The following is an 18504-nucleotide window of genomic DNA, read 5'->3' as shown; positions in this document are numbered from 1 at the left end:
ATTAACAGCAAAATGATAAAGACAGCCTACTCACTGTCATCATCTTCCCAATCTTCCTGCCTCCTGATTATGATATCCCAAATTTTTTCATAATACCTATAATAAATAGAAATTTCATCTCCATCATCAAAATCCATTTCTTGAAGAAAATCATACCATGGTTGGACAACACCTTTTCCACCAATAGCAGGATTCAGCGTTTCAACTTTCCATTGCAGTGGGGGGCCATGCCGCCTTAAAACTGTCATGTGGTTGCCGCAAGTTCTAAGAGGAACTTTTGTACAATGGGGGAGTTTTCTGTAATTTGAAAAAAATTAAATTGTTAAAATGGTAAAAATGTGTTTAAAGAGATTAAGATATGAAAGTCAGCTTACCAGCGGTTCAGGATGATCCAGCATTTCCTGAGTAAGTTAAAGAGTCCATATGTACTTTCTGGATGAATGCCTTTGCCTGCCGCAAGTTTGCCGCTCCGATGGTGGTATGAAATGTATGTCAAAAACAGAGTGATGGTCACATGCAAAGAAGTTGATGTTGGTTGACTCATAAATTTTCAAATCTTTCCGGAAGCTTTGGAGTCCATCTGCTAAATACACTTTATCTCTGTGTTGTCTTACTTGTACTTCATAAATGGCTCCATTGTATCTGAGATGAGCCATCTCAGGATAGTTTGGTGCCCATTGAGTATGATAGAAGGCTGGAAGTTGTATGGTATTCTAAAAAAAAAGTGGGAAATATAAATGCATGTATGTGTAACAATAATAGTAATAGAAGAATTGAGAAAAAAGATGACCTTGTCATTGTTGAAGGCAGCGATAAATTGCATGATCCGTGGTGGTCGCATGATGGCATTTTTCCTCTGTAATCATAGGGATATAAAACCAAATGTCAAAAGAAACTTGTCAAGCAAAGGAAAATTATGAAATGGCAGGGATGCACAATATAAAGGTTTGTAAACAAAACACCAAAAAAGAAAAACAGTGGAAAGGACTAATGTGCATACAAACGGAAACCAAATGAAAGGCAAAGACATTAAACGAAAAAACAGAACAACGACAACAATAGAACAAAACGAAAGTGGAAAACAAAAACGAAAATGGAAAACAAAAACGAAAATGATAGCCATGCACATAAAAGTTAGAAAAGAAACGACCAAGCCATGCACATAAAAATTAGAAAAGAAACGACCAAGGAGGGCCGGACACCTTCAAGTCCAGTTTTGTTTTCAAACTTGAAAAAGAAAGTAAGGAAAATGACACGACAAAAAACAACGGCATTGCACAAACCGTTAAACCACGTGCATCAGACACATAGCAGAAAAATCGCAAACCAAAAACCTATGAAAATGAAAATAAACACAACAAAAAGGTAGGTGCCGTGAAGAGAAGAGTAGAAATGATTTACCTTAGTTGATGCGGTTGAGGATGTGGTGCTCATTTTTTGTATGGCGTGAAAGTAGAGTTTGGACAGAGGAATGAAAAAGGATTTGCAGAAGAAAGTAGATGATAGGCCTTTAGTGTGGTATTTAATGTTTGCTTCTTTCCAATGTTGCATGGTTGTAAATAAATGTGATATCAATAACTGTGAATTGAAGAAGTACAAAGTAGATGAAGAGTTTTTGTTCGAATTTGAAGCCTAAGACCGTTGGTATTGTAGGGCAGTAACTGTCTAAATTTATCTTGGGCCAAGATATGAACATTGGGCCAACTTCTAGGATTGCTTATTAACATTTCATTTTTTATGTATTGCAGAGGGGGTATGAACGAATTATTTAAAGGTGATTATGTCATCTTGCATAACTGCATTTTTTAAATGTGGTTTTTTTTGTGTAAAATAAGAATGATGTTGGTTTGAAGGAATGCAGTATATGCAGCATGGTGTGCTACATTTGAACGATTGGCATGAACGATTTTTAAAAAATATTGTTTCAAGCATAATTATCATATAAGCAATAACATATGAACGCTAGATATTTCATCATTGAACTTCAACAATTAAAATTTCTATATTTCGCAGAGAAATAAAGAAAATTTGTTCATGTAAATGTCAAAGCAAATGTTAAGCTGTGATAAACTGCTAAATAATATAATGTTAAGTAAATGAAATTATAAATGGAAGATATTAATGTGATGATTAAGATTGCATACCTGACAATATTAAATTTAACATTGTAATATATGATATCATCTTTGGCTGTATGTTAGAATGTATATAAGTAAGATAACAGTTTGGAATTATTGCCAATAGATAGTACAATTTCTTGTTTGAAAATTTAGAGTTACCTTGTAAGATTTTTGAAAACCTCTTTGAAGACTACATTAGTAGTAGTAGTCATATTTTTTTGGTCTTTATCATGAATAAGAACTTTTAGTCCTTGCCTTGAATTGACCCTCGATAATGCAACGTATAATTGCCCATGGCTAAAGACTGGTTTTGGCAAATAAAGCCCAACCATAGAAAGTGATTGGCCCTGAGACTTGTTAATCGTCATTGCATAAGATAACATGATTGGAAACTGTCTTCTTAAAAGCTTGAAAGGCATGGTGATTGTGAAGGTGACATTGACATTCTTGGGATGTAAACATTATCACCAACATTTTTGCCAGAAATGATTTCAGCTGCAATGACATGTTTGGCTAGTCTAGTAACTATTAATCTAGTACCATTACAGAGTCCTTGCGTTTGGTCTAAGTTTCTTAGCAACATTATAGGACTATCGATTTTTAGCTTGATACGATGATTTGGCAGACCAGATGTGTTTAGTGAATTGAGAAATTCAGTTGTGATTGATTGGAAATGCCAACTGTCAATGGTTTCTGACTTCTCTATATAATCAGAGCTTAAGTATTCCATTTGTTCACCTATTAAATTTATTTGAGGTACCATACAAAGTTAAATAGAGAATAAATACTGAGTAGACCTTAGTTTTTGTAAATTTCAGATGTGCATTAATACTTGGAATCAAGGAAAGTATATAATCATTGACCTCTTCAACTGTTTCATTGGTGGAAGCTAATATTGCTCTAGATTTGAAGAAATCAGGATTACTGTGATGTTGATATAAATCTGGAAATGTTGATTTGACTATAATATCAATGGGGTCATTATATTCAGTAATCAGTAGGTACTCAGGAATTTCAATAGTAGCATATCCATCATTTTGATTCCTAATAACTCCATCTCCAATATCTAGAATCCACTTTGCAAATTTAGTAGTTTCTTGATCATCAATTAATTGGGCATTGCCTTGTAAACGCATGTTTTTGGTGAGTGTTAAGACTTCACAGGAAGGCCACAGATATGATGAATTGATTGTTGCATTTATAATGTTTGAACGACTTCCTCTTGGAATGACTGGCAGAATTTGTCGGAAATCTCCACCAAATACAATAACTTTGGCTCCAAAAATTTTATTGGGATTTTTTTTCTTTAATAATGTCTCTTAAAGTTTGATCAAGTGCTTCAAAGCAAAATTTGTGTGCCATGGGTGCTTCATCCCAAATTATCAGATTTGTCTGATTTAACAATTCTGCTAGCTGACTTCCTTGAAGTATATTGCATGTTGAGTCTTCAAAAATTGGCACAGGTATCTTAAATTTGGAATGAGCAGTTCTGCCTCCTGGCAATAACAAAGAAGCTATGCCGCTAGAAGCAACCATAATCACAATTTGATTTTTTGCCCTCAGTGAACTTGCTAATGTTCTCCATATGTATGTTTTTCCTGTACCTCCATATCCATATAGAAAAAACATGTCACCTTCATTGTTGTTGACAGCTTCCATAATTTTGTGATAAATTTGTTTTTGTTCGTCTAGAATAAAAAATAAGTTGAGATTTGATAGAAATGAAGAATTAGCATATGTAAAATTGGAAAATACAGATGGAATTTAACTTTGTTAAATGCAATTTATAATATATGAATTGGTAGATTACCTGTCATCGATAGAAAAAGATTTTTGAATTCTGATCTAGCCTGATCATTGTTGTAATTAAGTTCAGACAATATCAAGCTATTCTCTAGACATGATGCAGGATTTCCACCCTCAGGATATGGCATTGTAGGATAGTCTTTGAGTGATTTTTGGTTTGGATGCAGAAGTTTTTCAATTTCCAGTAATGTTAAATTTTTAAGTTGCTTATCATCAATGTGTAATTCTAACAAATGATAAAGGAGATAGTTAAACAATGCATATCTGTGATGTTATTCAATATAGAAAGTTACAAACTGATTAAAACTAACATGTGTTCAGAGTTGTTTTTTTATAATGATATGCAATGTCTCCAGCTAACCAATTCCATGTCTGATTCCAAAGTTCTTCAGGTTTAGTAATGACACCTGATAATAGTATTAACACAAATAATTAGTTGTACCCTAGTCCTTAGCTTCTTTGATTGCTTCCACAAATTCTCTGTCATCTTGCAAAAAACCCATTGCAAAGCATGCTTCTCTATATGTAGGGTATAGAACATTTTCAACTGTTCTAATATCTTCAAATGAAGTAGCTCCTTTACATGCAGTGAGCATCATTCTTAGATAAAACAATTCACCAGTGGTTGGTGGAACCCATATTAACCTGCCAATTGTATTGCCTTTCTTTCTAAGGTTCCATGATCTAGCCTTTTGGTTGTAGACAAATTTGGAAACAAATTGTGAATAAGTCAGATTTCTACCCTATGAAAAACATTTGTTGCTATTCATCCAGGCTAAGAATTTTGAATCTGAAATACTTGGCTTTGACAGGATATCATCTATATCATCATCATTTTCATAAAAAACACTGTGTTGTCCTGGCAGATGAAAATGTAATCTCTCCATAGCAGGCTTTCTAGCATGTATTGGAAAACAAAAAATTATCCAAGTAGCTTCACATGGAGAAATATATCTGACAAAAAAAAATCATAATTAAAAGAATTAATTAAAGAAACAATCAGTAACTTAAGTATACATGTTGAATTACTATTACCTGCAATCCACATATTCTTTAATCTCATCATTTTGACTGATAGCATTCTCAAGTGTACCATTATCATCATGAATAACAACAGCAGTGACTCTGTCATAACCTTTGTTTATATATTTAAATAGATATTTAATGGAAGTATTTTGATTACACCATTCAACATTTATATGTGCTTGGTATTTCCTCAACAATTTTTCATTGTAAGGTACTATATATCTATTAATAACTCCATTCCTTGAAATGGTACGACCATCATTTCTTCTACAATAGATTGGATAGCCATTTGAATCTAAAACAGTTTGAGGGTGAAACATTTTTGGGTAAAAACGGCTACACTTGCCTTCTTTCATACATGGAGACTTAGGTTGGAGAATTCCACATGGTCCATGTACCATATGATTTTGGACTAATGTATAGAGTTCAGGGTCATTTTCATGTGAAGGAATTTTTGCTGATATTATGTGGTCAATGTCATTTGAAGATGAATATTTATTATCTGGATGTAAGAATAGCAATAAATGCACATGAGGAAGTCCTCTTTTTTGAAATTCAATTGTGTGCATATATGCAATTGTTAGCTAATTGTATTAATAGTGGAACAGTAATATAGAAATTTTGTATAATTGTATTATATCAAGGAAAAATTAAAAAGAATAAACAAATGTGTAACTTTAAAAAGCATATTAATGGCAAACTCACATGCGACAACTTTTCCAAGCAAGTGTTTTTTTGTTAAGTCAAAAAGCATCTACTCATACTTCAATCTGAAAACACGTGAGATAAGATCCGGTCTATCTGTTGGTTTTAGATTCAAAGGTGCAAGCACTATACGGATTTCAGGCCAATTTGGATTACAGGTTAAAGTAATAAAAAGATTTGGAGAACCCACATGGTTGCATATTGCCATACCATCAAAATAAAGTTGGTCCATATAGCGTGGACTGCCAACAAAGGTTGACGGCAAAATCACTCTTTTTCCTTTAGAAGAGCCTTTACTACTTCCAGTATCTAATGATGTTTGTAAACTGCAATACTTGTCAACTCTAAGTTTTTTTTTTTATTGTTTCTAATGTAGCTAAGTCTTTCAGACTCAACCATCGTGTATGCTTCAACAATGAATTGTTGGAATAGTTTTCTAGAATGCAACAAAGTTTGTGCTTCATTTGATCTGGACTGTAGTCTATAAGCAAACCACTCTCTCATCCTTAGACGATTTGTCTTCCTTTTTCTGCTGCTAGGTGTACAACGGTGAAGTATATCAGGTCTATATCCATCTTCACTATAAGGGAAGAGTAAAGGGTATTGGAGTCCTAGATAGCTAGAGTGTAATTCATGGATTCTTTATAATTCTCCATTTTGAGTTTCAACAATAATATCCCATCTTGAGTCTGGATCAAAATCACCAACAATTAGAGCAACAACTTCAGAAACATTTGGGAGATTGTATGTACGACCATCTTTCTCACGTGTAGCTATCAATCTCAATTTTACATTTTTGACTTAAGTGTCTGCCAATCTGTCCCTGGTCATTCTAAAACTTTTTGCATGAACATTGTACTCATCCAGCATTTGACTTAAAGTTGAAACAATCTCTAGTTGAATTCCAACATGTTGACTGCAAAAAACAATATAAAAACAGATCCATTGGTGTGACAAAAAATGCTTTCGCAATTAGAATACTTCATATTTGATAATAAAAGAAACAAAAGAAGTACTACCTCATTGTATTAATTCTATTTTCAACTTCATTTTGCGTATCAAAGATATACAATTATGAAAATTTTGGTTGCTTTCCAGGCATTGATAATAAGCTGCCTATTCGATGACATGGTTGACCCTGAATTCTAATTGTAGGAGGTCCTCTACTTTCATTAATTGATTTGTCTAGCTTAATACCAGCAGACGTAAAGGCAAACATCATGTTGTATGCCTGTATGTTACATTGATAATTTTTACTATCACTTGCTTTACCATCAAACATAAGTCGTTCAAGATATTTCGGTGGACTTTGTAATAATGGAATCTCAACTTTCCCATCTCCACAACATAAGCTGAATTTTGGACTTGTTGTATTTCTATCTTTTGAAATTCTTTCATCATACCACATTTTTGCACTGCAATGTGTACATTGCACGGTCTGATCACCCAAGTCAGAATAGCCTGAAATTGCCTAATGAGATAGTGGAATTTAATTTAAAGGATATCAGTTGATATCCTTAACGTTATATCAAAGCTATAATTATTACCTTCAGTATCGATTGTAGCTTCATTAGTATTGGATTCACAATTTTCATCGTCTGAGAAAGAATTAGAATCAGATGATGTGAAAATTTACGTTAGATATCATAGATATAATTAAAATTTGGGCAAAAAAGTGAGTAAGGATTTTCTATCATCATACCTTGTGGAGATTCAAAATTCATATCTTCTAATAAATCAGCTGTCATGACTTAAAAATAGAGACAAATTAAGTCAAGTTGAACAAATTAATGTATTTATAAAAGAAAACATCTTATTTATAATTTCTCACCATGACATTGTATATCTTTCAGAGTGGAATCTATACTAGTCTCATGTGATCTGTTAGGCTGAGCCTTTTTTTTTTTTTGGCAGGATACCTTTTCTATACATTCTGGCTTTACCTGAGGTACATGCATTTGCATGTGCATTCTTTTGTATGTTTGCAGTTGATATCAATGAAGCTCTTTGGTATATCAATTCACCACAACAAAGATTTGAAATACACAGAGACCAAATTATACATCAAAGTAATTCCAAATGTTCAATTATGTAATAAAAACAAAATTAAACATGCAAGTTGAATTTAAGTAGTTTCGAAAATTAGTCATGGAGGAATGATCAGACTCAGCTGTAAAGATATATTATATATAGAGGAGTAAGTTCTGGATATAGAATTCACTATGTGATTGATCTGCATTTTTAGAGGTCAAAAACTTAGAACGCAATTTACAACAAACGATGGAATATTTTGTAAATTAATAAAAAAATGTTAATTGACATCAACCAAGAGATGCCAAATATAAAATGCCGGTTTGGGGGATTAAATATGATTTGACATTTTTATATAATGGATTTCATAATTAATGAGCAGATTTATCTTGCAACTGAAGATTCAGGCGTAAATTTTAATAAACAAATCTTAATTGACATAAAGCAAGAGATGCCAAATACCAAGTTTGTGTTTGCTAGATTAAATGTGATTAGACATTTTGACAGTTATCATTATAATAAAAAAAATCGAGCATCAAATTGAAATCACAACACAAAACTATAACTAAATATGCAGGGTAGAGAAAGATAAAAAAGGAAATTTAACATTAAATTGAAATTACAACACAAAACTACAACTAAAGATGCAGGGTAGAGAAAACTTTGATATTGAACGCTGTCCAATCTCTCTTTAATTGATCAATGTGTCATATTTGCAATTCTCATCTCTAATAGAATCGAAATAATTCTTGCCTTGAATCTGTCCTCACTTAGCACTGATTATACTAAATTTCCAAATTAGTTGTGCAATAGCAATCCTTGCGTTGAATCTGTCCTCACTTAGCACTGATTATACTAAATTTCCAAATTATCTGTGCAATAACAATTTCGTATTTTACTGATTCTAATGACTTACCATTAATATTTGATTAGTCAAAAAACTGAGTTTTTAATTAGTAAATGTCAGCTTATAATAGACAGAGATTGCTGCATCACTTGAGGCAAGCATTGACCGATCATGATCAGCTGTAATAGACAGAGATTGCTGCATCAAATATTGATTGATGAGTCAGCTAAATTTTATTACCATTATTGCAACATACACCAAGAAAACTAGAGAAAGACAATGTTAGCTCACAGATTCAAGCACTGTAGGATCGGTCGACTCAAGTATTGAATTCTCGATCTTGCAACATGGCTAGATGATATATGAATCGAAAGTTAAAAAAAGAATGGAATATATGCATACACTCACAATAACTAAAATAGATTTGACAAAACACAACCTCACTATTGGGAATCATATCTAGCACAACATTGATCAACTCTAATTCATCTGAATATTTAAGAACAACAGAATTCCTGAACCTTGGTTGCACCTTCACTTTGAATGCAAGGAAACAACCCAATAGCCTATCTAGTGCTTGAGGAGAGGCATTTAAATCAACATCCCCATCCTTGCGCAGAAAAAGAAGAATAAAAATTGATAGCAAGGTAACAAATGTTCAGTGTAAATTTAAAAACATTGCATGACAATACAATAACATACTTCTATTTTTAGCCTGTTGACTTCATCTGCTGACTGACCAATTAACTGTGCACATTCACGATCCCAGATCAAAAATTTGGTTTGTTCACCCTTATGACTAACCATCACCTCAACCCGATACCTGCCAATATAGATACCTGTATAAGAAAAAGTACTTGATGAACCTCATACTAATTAAACAGTGAATTAATCACCTCAGTACAGGTTGATCATTCTCTTTGCCACACGGACATGTGAACGGCACAGTTTACATGTCAGCTTTTTTATAACATTGACCACAAGCCGAATAGCACCATGAATAGTTGTCCATCACTATGGTTGTAATCTTGGTGACAATAACACAAACAAACTCCTGGTTGAAGAAACTGACATTAGATTTTCTACAAAGAAAAAGCTACAAATGAATAAGAACATCACCTCTGAACTGACATTAATCTCAGAGATATTTTTTACTTCAGTCTTTGACAGAAACACATCTTTTGATGATAATTGAGATGAGCCTGAAACCTGTGAACTCCCTTGTCCAATAGGCGTCAAAATTGATCTAACCTCGATCCCTAAATCTAAAAGACTATAACAATACAACAAATGCAAAAACCTAGCAAACATTACTTATATTTTTAACAATTTGAAATTACAATCACATAAGCACCACATTGCCAAAATACCTCTCTCTAAATTCTTGAATTTCTAGCACGAGGTCATTGATCATGAGTTTGGACGCCTTGAAAGAATTACTGACCGATGCCGGATATGATCCTACAGATTAGACCCCAAAAAAATATAATCTAGCAAGCATGGAAATTGAGAAATCTAACATTACACTGACCCTGTGTTTCCTTAATCCTAGAATGAGTTAAGAGAATAACGATCGGCCTTTCATCTTCAATATCATTCAAATAAGACAAAAACTATAAGCAGTAATTTTCCCAGAGTGTACAGGATAGTACCTGGCCACTATCAGAAGGAAACAACAATTAATGTATCTGTATATCAGCAGCTAATCATCATCAATTACAAACAACAATCATACACACTCAAATTAAATTGTCAAAGATAACCTCAAATCCTTTAAATTCAAAATAACCCTCGTATTTTTGGATGACACATATCGGAATACCACTTCATCAACCACGCCAATAACATCTAAAACAACCACAAGGTAAATGTATCTTACTTAAAAAGGCATAAGCAAGTCAATCAAAATCAATCCACAAATTGTAAACAACAATCTTACCAACCAAGAGTCCAATTTTAAAATCACCAGCAATGACACTGGAAAAAGAAACAAATATGAATTTCCTAAAAGGTAACTGCTCCATATCACATTGCCTAACAACAGTAACTCCAGTAAAACATAATTTATATTCATGATCACAAACTCTAAATTTCCCATCATTCTTGATAACTTTAAAATTATGCATCACATAAATAAAATTCTCTTTCAAAACAGCCTTGCGAGACTTCAGCTGATCCTGCTTGCAAACAACATGGATTTCATCTCCCTACAATATAGAAAGGATATAAATACTTCATTGAATGACCAATAATATAATAACATAATTTATAATCCCAAAAAACTGCCACAAATATACATTAGAATCAACAACCACCATTTCGGCTTGTTCAGTCTTTCCGGGAATCCCAATGAACCAAAGATCAGTGATCCTTACAGAAAGCTTAAGAGCTTCCCTTGATCCATCTATCAATTTTATTTTATCAGCAACACGTGCCATAACTTTATAATCGGAAACCCTGGACAACAACTCCAAGAAAAACAGAACATCAGTTAAAAACCAAGCATATAGTCAAACGGGCACAAAAATAAACTACCACCTCAACCACTACAAACCAAAGCTAACAGCCTGTCACCAAAAAAACAAAGAAGAAAATTCATAAAACACACATAAGACCACAATAAACTCCATATAAATCAGTAAAAATAAACATATGGACAAAACATATGCACATGTGACTAAACAGAATTAACATATAAAAATCCATTAACACCAAAATTAACAAACCATACAAAAACAACCATCCTCAACTCAAACCTCAACTTCTCTCAGCCAAACCCAAACTTGGGTACAAAAGTATAATTTCCATTTGCCACACTCAAAACTAACAACCAAACAAAGCCAAACTGTAAAACAAACTACTCAATCAAAGAATCCACAACATGAATATCACCTTAGGTTCTCTAGATCAAACTCAGCAAAACTAAACTGCAAAACAAAATTGACAATTAAAAAAAACTGCAAAATCACAGCCATGCACAATACAAAAATTAGATAAAGACATTCAACAAAAAAAGCATTACCTTTTGTTCTCACAACCAACCAAACACCAAAGCTAAACCAAACTGGGAAACAAAAAGGAAAATCACAGCCATGTACAACATAAAAGTTAGAAAACAAACGATGAAACAAACAAACAATTTTCCTCGGAAACTTGAAAATTAAACAAACTGTAAAACAAACCTGTCAAGCAAAGAATGTACAACATGAACAATTACCTTAGCTTCTCCCAATCAACCTCAGCAAAACTAAACTGCAAAACAAACTTCTCAACCAAAGGAAAAATGTAAAATCACAGTCATGCACAATAGAAAAATTAGACAAACACATTCAAAAAAAAACATTACCTTTTGTTCTCACAACCAACCGAACAACAAAGCTAAACCAAACTGGGAAAGAAACGAAAATGACACAACAACAACCAACGACATTGCACAAAACCCCCAAACCACGTGCCCAATCAAAGAGTAGAAGCTAGCTTAGCCATTAAACACATGGCACAAAAATTCCTTGCTAATAAAAAAGTTAACACGTAAACCACTTACTTAACATGTAAACCACTTGCTGATAAAAAAATCAACACGTAAACCACTTGCTAATAAAAAAATCAACACGTATCATATAGGAGCCATGCACAACATAAAAGTTAGAAAACAAACGACCAATCAAACAAACACTTTTGCTCTCAAACTGAAAACTAAAACAAGCGAAAATAACACAACAACGGCCAACACCATTCTGCAAAACACCCAAACCACCTGTCCAATCAAACAATGCAAGCTAGCTTATCCATCAGACACATGGGACAACAATTTTTTTTGAGGAAAAAAACAAACACGTAAACCACAGACGTGTTGCACCCAAAGAAGAAAACAAAAGGACAACAAAATCAGAACAAACCCAGCAAAAGCCAAACGAAAGCTAAAAAACACATGCACAACATAAACATTACATTTTCTTCTCACAGTCAAACCCAGCAACGGAGGAAAAGCAAACCCCAAAAGAAACTTGTCAACCAAAGAAAAACTGTAAAATCACAGCCATGCACAATATAAAAGTTAGTGAACAAAGACATTCAACAAAAAAAACATTACCTTTTGTTCTCACAACCAACCGAACACCAGACCGAACACAATGACATTAAAGAAAAAAACAGAACAACCCCAACAACAGAACAAAACCAAACTGGAAAACAAAAACGAAAATCACAGTCATGCACATAAAAGTTAGTAAAGAAACAACCAGAGCCGAGCCTCACACCTTCAAATCCAGTTTTGCTTTCAAACTTGAAAAAGAAACAAACCAAAATGATACAACAACAACCAACGGTATTGCACAAAACCCCCAAACCATGTGCCCAATCAAAGAGTGGAAGCTACCTTAGCCATCAAACACATGGCACAAAAATTCCTTGCTGATCAAAACAATTAACACGTAAACCATTTGCTTAACACGTAAACCATTGCAGATAAAAAATCAACATGTAAACCACCCACGTGTAGAAGCTGAGGACAAACAAAAAACACATCAAAATGACAATAAACCCAGCAAAAGGGACAGGTGACAATTTTCTAAGAAGGGTCACACCAGTAATTTAACACATCAAAATGACAATAAAACCAGCAAAACATACAGGTGACAATTTTCTAAGAAGGGACACACTAGTAATTTTCCTGGGGTTCTCTTTTATAATATAGTAGATTAGATAAATGATGTTGAAAGATAATACTTATCTTATTTGCATTTACGATTCCAACAAATATTAATCACTATTTTTTAGTGAGAACAACCATATGTGAACAACATTGTCAACAAAAAAATATATGATTTGTAATCATTAAAAGTTATAATAATATTTTTTGTCTATTGTTATAATTTTTATCAAGGTTAAACATGTAATTTAGTCCTGCTTATATGTAATGGGGATTCTCAATTTAATTTTTATATACGTCTTTTTTATGAATAATATAGACAAGTTCATGGAAATAAATTAATTATTAGTAAAATAGATCTATGTATTTATGTAAGTGTTTTTTTGAGTTTAAATATTTTTTTATCAACAAATATTAATTGGTATAATATTAGTAGAAGGAATTCAATTGTAGATGTCTTTTTTTTCTTTTTCCTTTAACCATATCAAGTTCATATTATAACTCTTTTTTTTTTTTTCATGTATGAACAAACAATACGTGAGTATCATTTATCTCTCTTTTTAATACATTTTTATATAATTTGCTATTGTCATTCTGAAAGTTATAAATGATTCAATTTGCAACTAAAATGACTTCATTTTTCATGGAATTTATTTGATTATATTTGATTTGAAAATTGAAGGTTATTTACTCATCTTTGCCAATAAACAAGTTTTGATACAACAATTCTCTCTTCATATAACTATTTTTCATATCGGTTTTTGTTATTTTGCATCTTTGTTCTCCTTAGCATTGTTTGTGAGGCTCTAACATGTTTCTAGTATCAAATGTAGCAATTTATTTCAGCTATAAATATTGTCAATATTACAGTTTACAATAAGATGGAAGATGAGTTTTTGGTTAATTGTTTGCTAGTATACATTAGGAAAAAAAATGCTAAAAGAATTCAGTACAAATTCAAATAGATAATTTTCATGACACTTGTAAAATACTAATTTTGATAAATTAGTTATTAATATAATTAATATTTTGTAACGTATAATTATAAATACTTTGAATGGAATATGACGTCTTTCATGGTTACACTCCCCTTTTATATAAGTTTGACTATGTTCTTAGATAGAGAAGATATGCAATAAAGAGGAGAGATTTTAATTATGTTTGTTTAAATTTATTTGTTGAAAGAAAACACATTTTAATAAAATAAATAGTTATTTTTATTTTTATTTTTTTAGTGTGTTTATATAAATTTTTTATGCTTAAAAATGTAGCTTTTTGCTTATTTCAAGAAGCAAAATTTATCCTCTTCTTAAATAAGCATTTTTTATTTTAAAAAATACTTATTTTAAAATTAATTATTTTAAGTTTAAACAAACTGATCCTTTTTTTAAAAATAACTAGTCAAATTTTTTGACAAAGATTAATCATTATATATATATATATATTATTAAATTGATGATTTAATAATTTATACTTATTTTTTTAATTTTTCATAAAAGATACTTATTTCTATCAAAAGGAATTTTAAACAGAAAAAAAATTGTCAAATACTTAAGTTTATGAAACAAATTAGAACTAACTTTTTTTTTACATGACAAATTAGACCTAAATAACTTAATTTAACCAAATTCGACCTCTAATAACAAATTCGAATTCTTAGTTGAAAAATAGCTCACTAGTCACTATCCCATTTTAATTAGAATCACAATTTCTATTGGTTAAGGAAAAAATTGTAGGGAAATCTATGAATTAATCAATTATTTGATCCCTATTCTATTGAATGATTTTGTCTAATAATTGTGATTTATTTGGCCTTGCGAATCAAGATTGCACAGATTGACCTAAAATGGATTACAATCTATTTGACCCCTACGAATCACGGTTGCAACGAGAGAAAACAGAAATAAAAGCACGATCAAACGGTGGCAATAGTAAAGACTTGAATTCGATCATCATAGATTTGAGTAATTTATTTTTAAAAAAGTTAATAATCATTAGATTTAATTAATTATTGAGTTCTTATATTTACACTATTTTTATGTTTTTATTCTTATATTATAGACTTAATTACAAAAATAGTCTTCTTATATATCCCAATTCACTAAATCAGTTCTCTTATATTCTAATTCACTATTAGAGTCCTTTTTTTTTTCAAATTGGCTATTTGAGTCCTTATGATTAAAATTTGACGTTGATTGTTAACAAAAAAAATATATTAACTGTCACATGTCTGCAACGTGTCATTGTCTTATTGGTCGTTAATTTTCATTTACCATTTCACTGACCAATTAGATAATGACACGTGACAGCACAACTACAATAAACTTTTTAACAACGGTTAAATTGGATTTTCAATGATAATTTTTTACCGTCGTTATAGCTAATGTCATTAAAAGTGAAACACCATTGACGACGGTTATGAAAAACATCATCGTCGAAAATGTGACTTTTTTAAGCGGGCATTCTAAGATGATTATTACATCAGAATCATCTTAGAAAGTGGGTCTTCTAAGACAATTCTTACAAAACAAATGTCTTAGAAAACAGGCCTTCTAAGACAGTTCCTACAAAACAACCGTTTTAGAAAGTAGACATTCTAAGACGATTCTTACAAAACAACTGTCTTAGAAAGTTTATCTTCTAAGACGGTTGTTTCGTGACAACTATCTTAGAAGGCTTGATTTCTAAGATGATGGTCTTTTTTAACACCCCAGAGGCACACTTGAAGCACTCAATGCAGTGAGAGCATAAATAAACAACGAAGGACTTGGAGATGCTAAAAAGTTGATATCGTGAATGCATTGATGTTACCATAGCATCATTCCATGAATGTGAGCCAAACAGAGCACAACTTTCTTACTCTTCAACCCAATATTGTTGTAAACTTCAAATAACTCAGTGCAATGGAACTATGTCACTAACATTAAAGGGACCAAAATAAAATCATCCAAGTCACTTGGAAACAAGGATTAAAGCCAAATTTAAACAAAGTTAGGTAACATACTAACATACTTAATTTAGGTAACATACTTAACAAAAACTAAAGTGATTTCAACAAAAACTAATACAAATTAAGCAAGGTAACAAGAAAAGAGCAATCAAAGTGTCAAAACCTGCCATCCTTGGAAGGGAACGCCAGCTTCCATGACCACCATTTTTCTTGATATAACCAGAAAGAATTTCATCCTCTTCAACTATCACAACATGGTGTTCTTTCCATTATTCTTTCTCAAACTCGATCTCTTAACAACAACACACACCACAACACATCAACAAAGTAAAAATATGGGATTATAGTTTCATTTCCATGAGGAATGTATTACAACTATACCATAAACATGTAATTCCCTAGGCGGATGCACACCCGAAAGTGAAGCAACACTAACCTGCTTATACCCATGTAAGACTTGGCAGACTTCATTGTGTAAACAAAGTTAGGTAGAAAGAATTTAATCTGAAAACAAATGTAAAATACAAATAACTTTACAAGTCTACATGTAAAAAAATTTACCGAGTGAATAGGAGCATACCATAGCACATAGATCTCTATGTAACAGTGGACATCTAATATTATGATCAATTTGTAAAGTGAAGAGGTTGAGATATTGCTTTACTCTCCTTTATGTGTTACTATGCATGAATTCCAAATATTTAAATAAATACAAAATTACAGGCACTACTATTGACTATTCTAAGTTCTCAAAAGGCATTATCTAAGATTTTATTACAAGGTAGAGGACTTTCAGCTTCTTAAGAGAGAAAATGCCTTGAACACAATACGCATTTTTTGTGTGATTAATACCATTTAGACTCCCAAGGAGATCTCAGCTGCTAACATCTAAAGTAAAAATGTTAATATTAAGATATTAAATGGGGATCCTCAATGTATGAATTTCACAGTAAAAAATTACCACAATACTTCTTGAATTGAGCCTAACCTTTAACTAAACCCAAAAAACTATTGCCTAAAACTTTATAAGCTTTACTTTAGTCATATCTATAATGGATATGGGATTTCAACAGCAATTAATGGTTGCAATATATTGCACTATTTTATTGTAAATTCTGTTCAACATGACGCAAAGTCAAGTTTTAGAGAAACCGAATGCAAAACCAACCATATTTTCATTTCCTAAAAGCAAAACAATGTCGTTATGAATCTAAAATGCTTTTTAGGCCACTCAATCAAATATTCTCCATCTTTTTTTTGAAAGAAAAACATCCATCTCTTATCTCAACCACCACCATTGAAACTGAACTGATCACACTCCCAAGGAAACAACACTAAAACCAATTTCTCATCTTATGTTGAAGACAAACTTCTATAATGACGAGTAATTTATTCACAAAATTTATCATGCACTAAAAATTGCAAAATCATTTATGAATTTCAAAACATTTTCTTATAGCAGCAAACTAAAGAGAACCAAATATATTTGTTATGTGCTCATTGTGAAAGTCATTACTATACAAAACACATAAGTGGTACAACTTACATTGACAAAGCTGTGCACCAAGATTCTTGAGTCCCTATAAATAGCAAGACAGACCCATGCTAGCCTATTCTATAAGTGACTTGTTGATTCCCTATAAACAACAAGACAGTCAACAACTGAACATGACCAAAATTATAATTCAAGAATGTGACGTGATAATGACCTCTGCATGCTGAAGAATTGGGACCAGACATGAAATTATAGTTAAAACAACGAGAGACATTTCTTGACGAACCTGAAATTCAAAATTCGTAATTCACAGTGATTGATTTTATATAAAAATGAATAAAATGTGACATGGAATAGTTAATGTCAGAAGATATTCACACTAATAACATCCAACTCAGTCAGAGGTGGAGAATAACTGAATTGTGCAAGAACATCCAAAGCCTTAATAATATGCTTAGACATATATATAATAATTTATACACTCTACTAATCTACTAAACTAATGTGTGTTTTAAGTTCAGTCATTTATTTTAGTGATCCACATATATTTCAATTAATAAAACTAAACTTTGCAATTATATATTGAACAACTAAAACTATACGGTTTACTCACAATACGCTGCAGCAAACATATACTTAAAATGGATGTTAAATCCAATGATACTAGACTCATATATAGTTTGAGTTTAACATGTTTTGAAATGTGTGTCTACTGAAAATAAAAAATACACTTAGGCATTTGTGACTTTGATAACAAATCCATCAGTATACGGCTGGGTTAGTAGATGTGTTATATCAACCATGTGTGAAGCAAGAAGGATATCGATCCAAATTAGAAACATGAATTGAATGGTAGAAGTTGCGGACACACAT

At 31.9% G+C, this 18504-nt stretch overlaps 1 protein-coding gene and 1 pseudogene across 1 annotated transcript; both read right to left on the bottom strand.

Moving 5' to 3' along the window:
- Positions 1 to 26: 26 nt before the first annotated feature.
- On the bottom strand, positions 27 to 3779 carry LOC106798221 (ATP-dependent DNA helicase PIF1-like; annotated as a pseudogene).
- A 590-nt stretch (positions 3780 to 4369) lies between these two features.
- LOC100809660 (uncharacterized) lies at positions 4370 to 16607 on the bottom strand. The gene is made up of 15 exons (XM_014774201.1): positions 16573 to 16607; positions 12500 to 12560; positions 11428 to 11462; positions 10833 to 10992; positions 10475 to 10742; positions 10299 to 10383; positions 10150 to 10223; positions 9906 to 9996; positions 9745 to 9808; positions 9531 to 9631; positions 9238 to 9358; positions 8975 to 9145; positions 8827 to 8886; positions 8668 to 8733; positions 4370 to 4669 (listed from the first exon to the last, which is right to left on the bottom strand). Exons 1-15 carry the CDS (start codon positions 16605 to 16607, stop codon positions 4370 to 4372), a joined length of 1692 nt encoding a protein of 563 aa, XP_014629687.1.
- Positions 16608 to 18504: the final 1897 nt, after the last annotated feature.

The sequence above is a fragment of the Glycine max genome, chromosome 3 (genome assembly GCF_000004515.6).
Source record: "Glycine max cultivar Williams 82 chromosome 3, Glycine_max_v4.0, whole genome shotgun sequence".
In the NCBI taxonomy this organism is placed as follows: domain Eukaryota; kingdom Viridiplantae; phylum Streptophyta; class Magnoliopsida; order Fabales; family Fabaceae; genus Glycine; species Glycine max.
This window is presented reverse-complemented; position numbering and strand designations above follow the sequence as displayed.